General features: G+C 46.8%; 4 protein-coding genes across 4 annotated transcripts; 3 read left to right on the top strand and 1 right to left on the bottom strand.

Moving 5' to 3' along the window:
• Positions 1-76: 76 nt before the first annotated feature.
• On the bottom strand, positions 77-1,303 carry B9G98_04023 (hypothetical protein; the record flags this gene model as incomplete). The annotated part of the gene is made up of 1 exon (XM_024810580.1): positions 77-1,303. The coding sequence occupies one exon, from the start codon at positions 1,301-1,303 to the stop codon at positions 77-79; it is 1,227 nt and encodes a 408-aa protein (XP_024666348.1).
• Positions 1,304-1,529: 226 nt separating this feature from the next.
• On the top strand, positions 1,530-1,940 carry B9G98_04022 (60S ribosomal protein L27-B; the record flags this gene model as incomplete). The annotated part of the gene is made up of 1 exon (XM_024810579.1): positions 1,530-1,940. One exon carries the CDS (start codon positions 1,530-1,532, stop codon positions 1,938-1,940), a length of 411 nt encoding a protein of 136 aa, XP_024666347.1.
• Positions 1,941-2,163: 223 nt separating this feature from the next.
• Positions 2,164-3,492, top strand: B9G98_04021 (Serine--tRNA ligase, mitochondrial; the record flags this gene model as incomplete). Its single annotated transcript, XM_024810578.1, has 1 exon — positions 2,164-3,492. One exon carries the CDS (start codon positions 2,164-2,166, stop codon positions 3,490-3,492), a length of 1,329 nt encoding a protein of 442 aa, XP_024666346.1.
• A 441-nt stretch (positions 3,493-3,933) lies between these two features.
• B9G98_04020 (hypothetical protein) lies at positions 3,934-13,431 on the top strand (the record flags this gene model as incomplete). Its single annotated transcript, XM_024810577.1, has 1 exon — positions 3,934-13,431. One exon carries the CDS (start codon positions 3,934-3,936, stop codon positions 13,429-13,431), a length of 9,498 nt encoding a protein of 3,165 aa, XP_024666345.1.
• Between the last annotated feature and the right edge of the window lie 524 nt (positions 13,432-13,955).

The raw sequence follows: 13,955 nt of genomic DNA, 5'->3' as shown, positions 1-13,955 counted from the left end.
GTCAGCTGGGATGGCCCATGAAAGGCCGGGGGAGGAGGTTAACAAGGACTGGGAAAAATTAAATAATGTAGATAGCTCAAATGTTCTGTAAACTAGCACTGCGGTTTTGGGTACGACGTTTAGGGATCACAATGTCGCTGTCTTTCGCCGAGTTCGTGGTCTCAATCGCCGCCTGGTACTTGGAAAGCATGACCTCTCGAACATGGCCCTCCAGCTCGCGATACTTTGCTTCGGCAGATGCCAAGCTCTGTGCACTTGACTTGAGTTCGGTCTTGAGCTTTGTGTTGTGCGCAAGGAGGACTTTCTCTTGCTGCTGCAGCTTTTCGACTCTGGCGGCCAGGGCCTCCTCTGATTCATGGAGCGACTGGAATCTCTCGATCTCTGCAGATTGCTTGTGCACAGTACGTCGCAATTCCTCGAGTTCTTTACGTGTGCTGTCGTGCTCGCCTAGCAAGTGGTCCTGAATGGCCCGGACTTCGCCCTGGAGTTGCCGGAAATTGTCGGCGCTCTCAAGCTGGGCTATGATTTCATTTAAAAGCGGTGTGGTATCGGAGGCATTCAATTTAGCATCCAGCGACTCGATGAGCTTGCTGTTATTCTCAGTAGGAGGCTGATCCGCTCTCTGCGTTAGCTGGTCGAGCTGCTTTGACAGCTTCTCCACCGAAACGGCCATAGCCGTGTTACTTTCAGCCGATTGATCACCCAGGCGCTGGATTTGATGCAGCACTTGCTTGTCACTCTTGAAAGCATCGACAGCACCTTTCAGATCAGCCAACATCTTGAGCTGGTCCAAATTGTCAAGCTTTTCGAGGCTCTTCAGTTTGCCCGGTATAGTGTTGAGCTGTTTGATTTGATCAAATAGTCCATCCTCGTCAAACTTTTTCCAAAGATCCATACGTGCATTCAACTCACGCTGCTGGAGCTCCAGGTCACGAACATGAGTACCCAGCTTATCTAGGTGCTCGAGCTTGTCCAGCTGTTCAAGCTGGTTCAGGCGAGCGAGTTCCCGGACTTGGTTCGTGTGATGGGTGTTTGAGATGGCCACAAAGCTCTTGATTTCGGCCATAAGGCCCTCTAATGCCACACCGTTATCCTTGGATCGATCAGAAAGACTCACAAACTCATCACGGGTTTCAATGACGTTCAGAGATACCTTCTTGAGTCTAGTTTGAATTTCCTCCAAGCTGGAAGTCACCGGGTCCGCCTCGCCACGGGAGGAGCCCAGACGACCAGAAGCCGGATGGAGAGTCGAATTAGTTCCAGATGAGCCTAGCATTGCCGAATGTTGCGGTTGCTGCCACATTCCAAGCGTAAGTTTAAGGAGTCTTGAATAAGTAAACAAAGCAGAACAGGTAGGGCAAGGAACACTGGTGCAGGGACAAAAGGGCACCCCGGAGAGGGAGGGCTCTACTGCTGATTAGCTCAGCCAGAACTGGTTTCCACTCTGCTTAGGGCTTAGGGCTGAATCACTGCAGACCCTGGATTATACACTCGACCCCTCTCGAGCGAGTCCTCCACATCCTTCAGTAATGGCCAAGTTCTTGAAGCCTAACAAAGTCGCTATCGTTACCCGTGGCCGTCAAGCCGGTAAGAAGGTGGTCATTGTCAAGCCTTTTGACGAGGGCACCAAGTCCCACCCCTACGGCCATGCCCTCGTTGTGGGTATTGAGCGCTACCCCCAGAAGGTTGCCCGCCGTCACAGCGAGAAGGTTCTTGCCAAGCGTACCAAGGTCAAGCCTTTCATCAAGCGTGTCAACTACAACCACCTTATGCCCACTCGTTACACCTTCGAGCAGGAGAGCTTGAAGAACGTCATTTCCGCCGAGACCTTTGCTGAGCCCTCTGCCCGCGAGGACGCCAAGAAGGAGATCAAGAAGATTTTTGAGGAGCAGCACAAGGCCGGCCAGAACAAGTGGTTCTTCACGAAGCTGGCTTTCTAAACACACATGATTTATCTAAAAAGTAGTCATTGTAATGTTACGCATTGCACCTGCCCTTCTGCGTTAATTGACTCGCTGCAGTTTACTTAGAAAAATAAACAAAAAGCACTTCACATCTAACATTTTTCTCGTCTAGCTTCTCCTCATTTTAGCCTGGATGCTTTCGGCCTGAAATTTTTCAAGGGTTTGGTCACCTGATGACCAACGATCCCTTTACATGTCGATGAAGGTCGCCAGCAGCTCGAATCTCAAAATCGCTGCTTGGCCACTTAAACGTATTTTGGCCAACCCAGCTGCGTTTCAAAAAAGTGTGGACCTCCGACAATGTAAACTGTACAAAAGTTACTCCATTGCCGACTTGGTCGAGCTGCATGATCAACTTCAGGCGGCGAAGCACACCCGTCAATTGGCGGCCACAGAACGGAATCGGTTGCTGAAACAAGTCAAGGGCTCTATTTCAACAAAGGATAGTCTTCAGGGCGAACTTTTGACTCAATCCAAAGCCTTGAAAGAGAAAATGGCAGTGGTCGATGAGCAGGTGTCGGCTCTGGAGTCCGAGTTCAATCTGCTGCTCGACACTGTTCCCAATCTTATCGAACCCAGTGCGGCAAGAATTGACGGCGAGTTTGAGCAGCTCAAGATTTTGAATGAGAGGCCCATAAGCGCTGATCAGAGCCGAGACCATGTAACCATTGGATCGAAACTTGGACTGCTAGATATCGCCTCTGCATCACGGGTTTCTGGACATGGCTCATACTATTTAACCGGCGACGGTGCTCTCTTGGAGCAGGCTTTAGTCCAATATGCTCTTAAAAAGTGCCGGGACGCTGGATTCACTATGGTATCCCCTCCTTCGTTAGTCCGCCAAGAGTTCACAAACGCATGCGGATTCAAACCTCGCGACAGTAATAATGAAGTTCAAGTTTACAGCGTTTATGGCGGTGGTGGTCCGAACGCTGATCCAATGTGTTTGGCAGGCACAGCGGAAATTCCTCTTGCCGGCCTTGAAGCTCATAAAACGATCGACTTTCGAGGATTAACCACCCTCAGAAAAGCAGGCGTGAGCCGAAGTTTCAGAGCAGAAGCAGGAGCTCGTGGTGCAGACACCAGAGGGCTGTACCGCGTTCATGAATTCACAAAAGTCGAAATGTTCGTTTGGTGCAGACCGGACATAGAAGCTTCCCAAGAGGCCATACAAAATTTGCTGAGTATACAGCAAAGCATTGTAAACGACCTCGAGCTCACTGCTCGTGTGATCAATATTGGCCCTACCGACCTAGGAGCGCCTGCCTACCAAAAATACGACATTGAAGCGTGGATGCCTGGCCGCGGAAGCTGGGGCGAGATTTCGTCGACCTCCAACTGTCTTGATTTCCAGTCTCGCCGGTTACATACTAAAGATACCAACGGCGAGTTTGTCCACACGCTTAACGGCACCGCGTTGGCAGTGCCTCGTGTGATCGTTGCATTAATCGAGAACGGCTGGGATGGAAAAGGCGTGCGTGTCCCGAAAGCATTACACAATTGGATGCCCGAGTATATATCGTTGTAATAGCTTCCTTTGTACATAGTATCTCTCACCTGTCAGAGTTTCGCTGCATGCCGCCTGCCCTCGCCCTTGCATGGCGGGTGCCTGTCAAATAATTTCACCTGAAAAGAAAAAAAAATCTGCACAGGGCTAGTGCAGGAACGCCCGCCCTGAGTTTCTCTAACGTAAAAAGATCTGGGACCCACGAGAGATGTCGGGGGGTTTGGGGCAGCGCTAGACGAGCATTACGAACGATCCGACACGCGAAACTTTGTGTTGCGTTCCTAACGAGGCGTCCGAAACAAACCCAGAAAGAGCTTCTAAGCTGTTATTATATATTTATTAGATGCCAAATCTTCAATCATTGCCGGCCTCACTGTTCCACCATTGGCCTCTTATATAGCTATCCTTTCTAAGCATACTCACAACCCAGCTGGACCTGCGTGTAAATTCTAAAAGTATCACATGGCGGGAGCACCATCTCGTGCGGCAATAATTGAACGTCAGGAGAAGGCTGCCCCAGAACTTTCAGCTCTTGTCAATGCGTTGACAAACGAATCATTGGACGCGCTGCTACCCAAGCTACTAGAGTGGTCGACGCTGCCATGGGATAGACCCCGGGGTGATCTCTGTCACTGGCTGCCTCTTTTGAATCGGCTGGACGCCGAAATGAAGACTATCATTGCCAATTACGACTTCAAGACTAGTAAACCAGTTGTTCTAGCTCCAGAACACGAAAAAAGTCTGCTGGCGATGGTCCAGTTCGCCGCCACGCTAACGGAAAACTGTGCCAACCGTGCAGTCTACCCCAGCGTACCAATTCTTGGCTTACTGATTGAAACAGCAAACATAGTGGTAGTGTCCAATACACTGTTTCTACTGTCAAAGTTTTTACCCAGGAAGGGAAGCAATATCGCTACGATTGAAGTGCTATCACAGCATATTAACGCCAAAAAACTTGTCAGGATGTTCTGTTTAGTACCAGCCCAGATTTCTTCTAAATACATCGAGCTCAAAGACTTTTACGATCTTCCCCCTCTGTACTGGGCAGAGGGATATGCCCTCGTGGGCGGACCAAATCTGGGCTGGCCGGAGGATCCTTCCTTCATTCAGAACTCAGACCTACACACTTTGGTTTCAAATACTTGTCAGAATACTCCGGAGATTCTTTGGGAGGGACTGCGCTATCGTATCTGGCTTGCAAAGGCTTTCACAGGCGATGCTAGCGTTAGACATCATCTGATCTTTACTCAATGCCGTTCAATTGCAATTGCTTTCTACATTCTTCAGGAAGCCAAGTTCACGGCCGAAATTTTGGCTATTAGACCAAATACTTTGACCGCGATTGCCAAGTTAGTGACCTCCAGCCATATTGCTGAACTGCGTCTCCTTGGTGTTCAGATCTTCCATCACATCGTTATAGATCGAAGTTCGATTCTATCCGCAGAAGTCCGCCGAACGAAATGTTTGGGTATCATTACAGTTCTCTCTCAAGCAACGAGAGCAGCAAAACTTGGGGAGCCAATTGCTGAAGAATTCTTGTCTCGTTTGTTCAGCTTCGCAAGAGATGCAATGTGGGTCGATCTAACTGCAATGGGGATCATCCCATTGTGTCTTGAGTTCTTGACCATTGACACACCTTTACTCCTCAAATCCAAAACGGCCTGCTCATCTTTTCTGAATACCTTGGTGATGGAGGTGCAGGCAGCTAACACCGCCTTCATCGAAGTCAACGGAGTAGAGTCTTTGATACACATTCTTGTCCGTGAGGTAGATCCGACGAGAGTAAGAGAAGCTCTAAGGGTGGAATCTCCGCCAACATTTTGCAAAGTCGACCATGATCTCAGCTTAGATCGTGTTCGCTGGATTTGCTCGGCAGTGGTTCTTTTGGCTAATTTATTGACATTAAGGCGCTCCTCTACTCTGTTCCGGAAAGTTTTGGATTCCCCACTGCTGGATGTTTGTGCAGAGTTGATTTCAAACCCAGCTATTTTTTCTGGCCGTAATGCTGCTTTGGCTCTTGATCTTGTTGTAGCACTCATAAAACAAGATGAAAACACAATTCAAGTTTTGCAGGAGAAAAATTTAATGGGTAAAATGCTTAACGATACTATGATTCTATTCGATCCACGGTTCAAACAATACCCGGCCGGAATAGCCTTTTATGTTGCTCTTTGCGGCGTTTGCAAATCTCTGAGTGCACCTGGGAATGAAAATATTTTAGAAAAGGCTACATCTAAAGCATTTGATGCCATTATTGACGATATGAACAATATCCCAATGTTCGCATTTCGGCAAATTGGTAGAGTTACGTTTTCAAATGCCGGTGCCCCCAAAGATGAGCTCTTTGTATTGATTCACCAGTTGCTTCGCGTATTTTCACGAGTCAAGAGTAAACTTACCGATTCATCTGCCATATCGCCCGAGGTATTTACTACTGACAGTGATGGCACTGACTGGGCGCCCCCAGGAGCTACTGTATCATCCCTCGATGCCATTATGCATCTAGCTGAAACATCACTTGAAGAGCCAAGAGTAATGTCGGCGTTCATCAAGGTGAAGGGTCATTTAAGGCTCCTGGAAGTGTTAGCCGAAAGTCCCCTGCCATTCGACTATTCTAATAGAGCCGCAGGCAAAACTCGTCTTGTCCGGCTTTTCAAGCGCATTTACCAACTCTCATCAGATCGTCCAAAATTTATGGGAGAATGCGTCGAGTACTTGTTAAATATTACACGCACTCTGGTCAAACATGTGAACGATGCTGCACCATTTCCCTCGTCCTCGGGCGATGTAACTCTACTTTGGGCAGCCTCGTCATTTTGCTTTACAATCCAGCTTGTCTCGCGTATTTTGTTCATTAACCCAAGATCGGCTGCAACAGTGATTTCTTTTTTCCGATCCGGTAGTGGTGTTGCTGTATCCGACCTAGTACGAATGCTGGGACAGATCCATCAATGGGCTTTAGAGCAGAGTGCTAAGTGGGTATCTCTTCTCGGAAAGGATATGGAGTGGGATACAAACCCTATCTCAGCTCGTATCTCTAGTTATATGGGTCCCGGCGTAGGGCTGAACGGCGAAACTACCGCAGCAGATACTGAGTATGTCACTAAACTCTTCCGTGCTCTACCTTCTGACACCCGTTCTGAAGCACAGGCTATCAAAGCTAACCGCTGGCTTCTAGCCCGAGTCCACATTTTGTGCACTGAATTCATGGGATATATTTCGATGTACGCGACAGCCGATTCGATTTATGAGCTTGACCCGAAATGTGCATTGGTCGCATCACAATATGTTTCTGAAGTCTATCGGGCAAATCTTAACAGGGCGATGACATGGGATTTGGGCCTTCTTGGCCGTTACGCTACTGTCTATTTCTTGATTGACTTACGAAGTATCTTGCTGAATGATAGAAAATATCTGAATTTGGGTGCTTTCGTTCTATTCGTACAGTCGGGCGGACTGGGTGATTTCGTGAGGTTGGTGAACCGCTTAGTGTGTTCGCATCGTGATGGAAGCGTTGCTAGCTTGTACTTGGCTGAAGGCTGCAAAAGTGTCGATTTTTATGATGACAGTATTGTATTTGCTTTGGATCGCCTAAGTGAGCTTGTTTCAAGTCCAGAATACATGGGAAATTCTCTACACAACACTGAATTTTGTGTCAGAGCATCTGGAGCCGATGAGCCTGAATACTTCTCGATGGCTCAGTTTTTGGTAGAGTTACGCATCAAAATATTGGTCGACCTTAAACAGGCACTCCCTCTTAGCTCTTGGTCTAAGCTTCCTGCACTAGCGCTTGAATCGCTCCAGGAGATTTTCGAGTTTGTGAACTTGGACATCCATTCAGACGACGACGAAATGGCACTCCCTGGGTCAGATCTTGAAAGGTCGAACTTACCTTTGCTCATATTACCAGGTGTAATGTTCAACTGGGAAGAGAAGGTTGCTGCACTGACAAGCACAGGAAGTATAAGCACAGAGAAGGCAGAAACAGCTCTAAGGGAAAATGAGGGGTCTGTAAGATTAGTATGTCAAACTTTAGACATCCCCCTACCACCGGAGAACTTATTTGAAAGAGAGCAAATCGTCGGTATTCCACCTGAACTCGATGGGCATCAATACAAAGTTATCGAGGATCTTCATTTATTAAATAACCAATGGAAAGACTGGATTGGCGAATATATTCTTCGAATTGTCGACAACAATAACAATTCTCCGTTCTATGCGACAAAGCTGTTCTCTAAAGTTGTAAGGGACTGGGGCGAATTGGAAGGCTCCAAAGCCCATGAGCTTTTGAGATTACTTTTGTCTGATGTTCATTCTGGTAGTATCACTCCGGCTAGATTGTATTTCTTGGCGACCCTTACAGGAATAGGCTGGCTTTGCTTTCACATACGGCCGCAGCTGGCTGCTTCCATCAACAAGCTGACAGAACTTGCCACTGGACCTAATGAGCACTTGATTGCACCTGCGCTAACTATTTTGGAGAAGGTGCTGGTTGAAGATGGCTCTACTGCGGCTGTGGTGTCAACTTGGTTAGAGACCGAAGCATTGGGCTTCGTGCAAAAGCTTGCAAGTGCCCCGAGCCACGACAATGTCACTGAGGTGGTGATTGCTCGTTTTCTTCTTCTTCTATCATGGAGAAGTGCTTCATATGATATCCCCATATCATTGATCGACTCTGGTGTGTTGGATAGATTCCTATCGATAATTCAAAAGTTGACAGGCAGTGTTATGGGTCAGCAACTTCAGCTGGTTACTATACTGTTGCTCAGGAGTGTTGTGGAACCTGATGATGTTCAGGCTAGAGTTTTTCAGTCTAGCTTGTTGAAAGTCCTAACGACCGAAAGTACACGACCAGAGTTTGATGAGATTTTCAATATGTTCGCAGATATTTTTGCCCGAAATCCGCAATTAATGGTTGACGTATGCTCTAAGGAGACGGTCTATGATCAGGAAGCAGATGTGCTTGTGCCACGTTTACTGTATGAAAAGTTTGTTGATCATATCAATCAGCATATACTGAAGAGAGGCTATGATATCCGTCCTGTTGGAGTACCCAAGAAAACATCTCAAACACCTTACCCTCGCTCAATTCCTAAAGTTGAAGCGTGTAAAATGGTCTATTCTTTGGTTGAGAAGTTGCTTTCACAACCATACAGTGAGGCGTACGAAGGTGCTCTGAATTTTGTTGCCGCGCAGCAAGAGTCATATGGAGTTACACCTCTGTTCGATACAGCGAATTCAAATTGGGCGTATTTCCGCCGTGTTGCAAACTATACACATTTTTTGTTAGTGACATTATTTGAAATTTGCGATGTATCGGAGGTTGCTCGTCAAGCAGTTCTCTTCTACCCTCGGCCTATTGAGACAATTCCACCTGATCTTTCAGTTATGCCTGATGATATTACTCCCTTATTCCCTTTTTTGTTGCAGGTTGCGTGTGGCTATCGCACGGCATCTTCAGTGCCCAGCCCTTGTCATATTATTGCTGAATCTATGGCTAATACCGCAGGCCAGCTTTTCTACAGCTTTACTTATATGGCGGCCGAGTCATTCGTTACGAAGGAAATGGTTGACATACGAACGGAACGTACAAAATATTTGTGCAACGTGGTAAGCGCTCTACTTCGATATCAGTTTGGTTACTCAAAGATGCATGACGACTCTTTTGGACCGTTGATTTCCCCTGCTAGAGCAAAGAAGCTTCTTGAGAGTGTTGTAGCCATTTTGAATTTGGCACTCCGTCAAAACTCGATCCAGTGGCAATTGGTTTCTCCTGTTCCATTTATCGCGTTGACAATTATTTCCAGCAAGCTTCCTGAGCTGATTTCAGACTGTTTAGGGAGATTTGACATTTCAGATCCATCGTTCGAAGCAGCTCGTGCCGACTTTTACAAGTTTTTCCGACGAGTTTCGTTCTATGACTCTTTAGATATCAACAATGATCATCCTATGCCTCCTGGCGAAAGTTTATTACCACTTGAACCTCCATCTGACCGAGATTTGGCAATATCGTTAGGTGAACGTGATGATATGCACCCTATATTTCGCACAGTTATTGAAGCACCCCATCCTGTGGATGAATACGAGTCGATTGAAAATGATACTGATTTCGAGTTTGATGGTGTCGAGTATGTTTACGGGCCGTCCCGATCGGGGCGTCAGCGTGGTGTAAACGGAGCGCCTGAATTAGAGCATGATAGTAACAATGGCTCGGATAATGACGAGGAAGTCAGCTCTGAACCGAGTTCTGCAGTTGGAAGAAGTGGAAGCGATGGATCTGATTTTGATCCAGAGTCTTCTCTCAACTCTGACCAGGATTCCAGTGTTGACGATGCCCTCGCCGATGAAGTTACTAGCGAAGATGAGGCACCGCTTGGCAGCCAAAATTCAACGCGTTGGGGTGAGACAGGGCACGAGGAGGATGATGATGATGGCTTCATCTCATACGAGAATGTTTCAGATGATGATGCTGCAAGCTTAGCGAGTGACGGCACAGGTGGGAGCCTGGAGGCTAATAGCGAGATGGAGCACGAGGACGCCGAAGACGAGGAAATGTTTTCTGAAGATTTCGAGCTGGATGAAGGAGAAGACCCAATGGAGTTTTCGCTGGTTCTGGAGCCGTGGGATCGGGACATCAGTGATGAGACTGAACACAGTAGTGATGATGACCGAAGCTATGACGATAGCGATGCGCATTCAATATATTTCAGCGATGAGATGGAACATCAAGACACTCATAGAGCAATTGATGTTCCTGATAATCAAGAAGATGGGAACTCTACCGAGCAGTCAGCTTCCCTGCAACGTGCTTCCATGCTGGCACAGTTGTACGCAAATGATGTCGATGAGGAAGTTTCAGATGCGGATAGCTTCAGCAGTAGTAGCTCTATTGACGTGGTTCTGGAGAACGAGATGTTTAACTTCAACTCATTTGAGCTTGAGCTTGGCTTGGGCATGTCAGGGACCGGAAGACTAACAAACTCTTTGGGCGGCGCTGGTATTCTCGACCTTGAAGGTGAACTCGGTGGTGAAGCCGAGGCACCTCGTGCATTTACAGTGCATCCTAATTCGCGTGAAGATTTCTCAGACATGGCGATTTATCGTATGGATGACGGTGAACCATACTACTTCCAGTTTGAGGACATCGACATTGATAAGTTACTCACGCGGAACCCGCTGCTCATAGAACCGCACCTTCTCGCACGAGCAGCCAATTGCATTTTTGGCGGAGAGCTACCATCGGTCAGTGAGAAAGTAAGTCTTGCACAGCCAGATCGACTAATGAGTAGCAGCCCTACTGCCACGACATTCATAGAGTTCGCTAACGAGCGTACCAAAAATCGGTGGGCCTCGTATCTGGAGTATGTGGGTCTTCCAAAGCGTGAAATATTTGCTCGCAAACTGCGTCAGTTGTTTGTTCAAGTCAATGAGCGTGACATTGACGTTGATGCAGAGTGGCTTGAATCATTAGATTACGCAGCTGATACAATAAGGGAAATCGAGCAAGATACACCCTCTGATGATAACCTCTTCCGAGAAGGGCAAGATGGAATTTACTTGGATGAAGGTGCAGAGATTTTGCAAAGTTTGGGTTCTAGCCAAAACAGAGTTCCGGTCTTTGGTAGACCAGAGATGGATAGGTTGTGGCCAAATATCAAGTTCAAATTTTCATCGAACCATGCGTGGACTTCGTCAATATCGAAACAGGTCATGTTAGCACAACTTCGATTTGTTTTTGTTCCTTGGTCAACTCAAAAGGAAGCCCAACTTATTTGCGATGAAGTGTCCTCTTTGAGCTGGGACTTATTTCACTGCTTTGTTGAAGGTCTTTTCAAAATATTGGATGCTGTATCTTCAGGTGAGTTTGGAGTGTTTGAGATGTTTATGAAACTAGGCCCTCAGGACACGAGTCCTGCACTTGCAATGAAGACACTGGGGTCGACAAGTGCTGAATTGCTATTACGGCAAGCCTTGTTATTGATTGTTTTACTTCAAGAAAAGCCAAAACTACGAACTTTGCTAGTTATGGTCGATAGCGAAAGCTCTCTCAGTGGTGGGTTTGCAGTCAACAAGTTGCTAGAGCTTCTTGACCGACCTGTTTTTAGACACGACAGCGCGCTAATGGAGCGACTACTATTCGTGATAGACGAAGTGACAAGGACGATCTGCGAGAAAGTCACTCCGAATACGACTGGTGTTCGTGGATTGTTCTCCGCAGAGAACTTGCATCGCCTCATGCAGGTATGGACTGCGGACGGAAGCACTTCTGTCGCGTTTAATCATGCCGCGCATTCAATAGCGCACTTGGGCAAAGTTATAAGTATTGGACCGTTGGTTAGCAAGGAGTTGCTTGCCGATACTCAAGCATGGATCAAGAAGATGATAAGCGAGCTTGATGAACTGATGTCTGAGGCAGAGTCAGAAGATGGCCTCACCTCAAAACTTACATCCTACACATCTGTTCAAAATATGTTGATGAGGGCATCAAAGGTTGCCAAATTTAAAATGGTCCCCGGCTCGTATGACTTTGCATTGGATCTTTTCCATAATAGAGCCCTGAATCTTTTGATGAACAAGGTGAGTGAAGTTCTCATGCTTGCCGCTAACCCTCACTCGCAGTTTTTAAGAATCAGTTCTTTGAAACCGTTGATTGAAAGTTTTTTAAATTTTGGCCGTACGGCGTCTGAGGATAAATATGATCATGAAAAAAGCTCACAAGGCTACCTGCGATCTTTACGTGACTTTATTTCTCAACACTTTAAGCCTTTTAACGAGCTTGTTCGAAAGAACTCGCACCAATTCTTGTCAAACACGGTGGAAATACTCAAGAAACACAGCCAGCTTCTCACATTCGAAAATAGGAAGCAGTATTTCTCGGACGAAATGGGAGCATTCCGCAGGTATCGGAGCAGGATGGCTGTGCCTCTGAAAGTTTCGAGAAGCAACCTTTTTATGGATTCGATGGATCATCTTATGAAACTTGAGCCATTTGAGCTTCGTTTGGGGCAACTGGATGTGCACTTCGATGGTGAAGAGGGCATTGACCAAGGTGGTCTCAACCGAGAGTGGTATTCCGAAATGACGAAATACATTTTCCACCCTGAGAACGGGCTTTTTGAACAGCACGCGAGTGGTCTGCGACCTAAAGCAGTACCTGGTAGCCTTGACAAGTTTTTATTCATTGGAAGGTTCATCGGAAAGGCTGTAGTTGATGGACAGCTTCTAGATGTTGTGTTCAGTCCGTCTGTTTACAAGTTTCTCCTCAAGGAGACGATAACGATGGAAGATTTGAAAGTCATTGATGAAACGTATTACAACTCGTTAAAGTGGATGCTTGAAAACGATATTACGGACGTGATCGATGAAGTGTTCGCTGTGGAGACGCCAGGGCACCCTGATCAACTCATAGATCTTATCCCAAATGGCTCGAAGATTCCCATGACCGAAAGCAACAAAAAAGAGTATGTCGAATTACGAGCCGCATGGGATCTTTACAAAAGGGTCGAGCCACAGCTCGAGCAACTCAGCACAGGCTTTTACGAGTTGATGAAGTTCAGCCTCGTCAGTTTGTTCAATCCTAAAGAACTTGAGCTTGTGATTGGTGGCATTCCGAAGATTGACATCACAGATTGGCGTTTGAACACTGAATATGAAGGGTATTCAGCATCTTCTCCCCAGATTCGGTGGTTCTGGCGAACTGTCAAGTCATACGATCACGCGCAGCGGGCTAAGCTGCTGCAATTCTGTACTGGATCGGCTAAAGTTCCAGTAGATGGGTTCCAGCACCTACCGGCAGGTAGATTCAACATATCCCGAGACCGAAGATCGCCTGAGTGGCTCCCAACTGCTCATACCTGCACCAACCATCTATGCTTACCAGAGTACACTTCCTACGATAAGCTGCGGGCGGCAGTATCTAGGGCGATATCTGACGGTGCAGGTTCTTTTGGATTGGCTTAAAACGCCACGACAGAGTAGTTAAGTCCATTTGACCGTAACCTAGTCAAAGCCATGAATCACTATCTATCGGATTGATAGGCCCGGGAAAGCATCTGTAGTTTCTTTTGATGCAACCCCTATCAGGGCAGGGGTAACCAACTATCGTGGTCAGAGGGTAAATGTGTCAATCGTGCCCTCATATTTGTTAAGTAGAACTATATCGCAACAGCCAAAATATTATATACGAATAATAGATGCAATTATGTTGCATCTTCCAGTTCGCTGATTTCAACGCTTGTGGGCTCTCTTCCAGTACCATCAACTTGGGGTCCCAAAAAAACCGTTGATGAGCAGCACTCCAGGTTGATTATGAATCAAACACAAAAGGGGCTAGGGCATACCGTTTTGTGCTGTAGTGCTGCGGACGAGATCTTAATGCGATATGAAGTAAAGTGCGATCCCTTGGCACGAGCGATAGCTACACAATCTTAGCTGCTTAGTAGATCTTACCCATATACTGTGAAGGTTTGTCTTGAAGTGTATTT

This window comes from Wickerhamiella sorbophila, assembly GCF_002251995.1.
Source record: "Wickerhamiella sorbophila strain DS02 chromosome Unknown contig2, whole genome shotgun sequence".
In the NCBI taxonomy this organism is placed as follows: Eukaryota; Fungi; Ascomycota; class Dipodascomycetes; order Dipodascales; family Trichomonascaceae; genus Wickerhamiella; species Wickerhamiella sorbophila.
The sequence above is the reverse complement of the archived record's forward strand: the minus strand, read 5'-3'. Positions and strand labels throughout refer to the sequence as shown.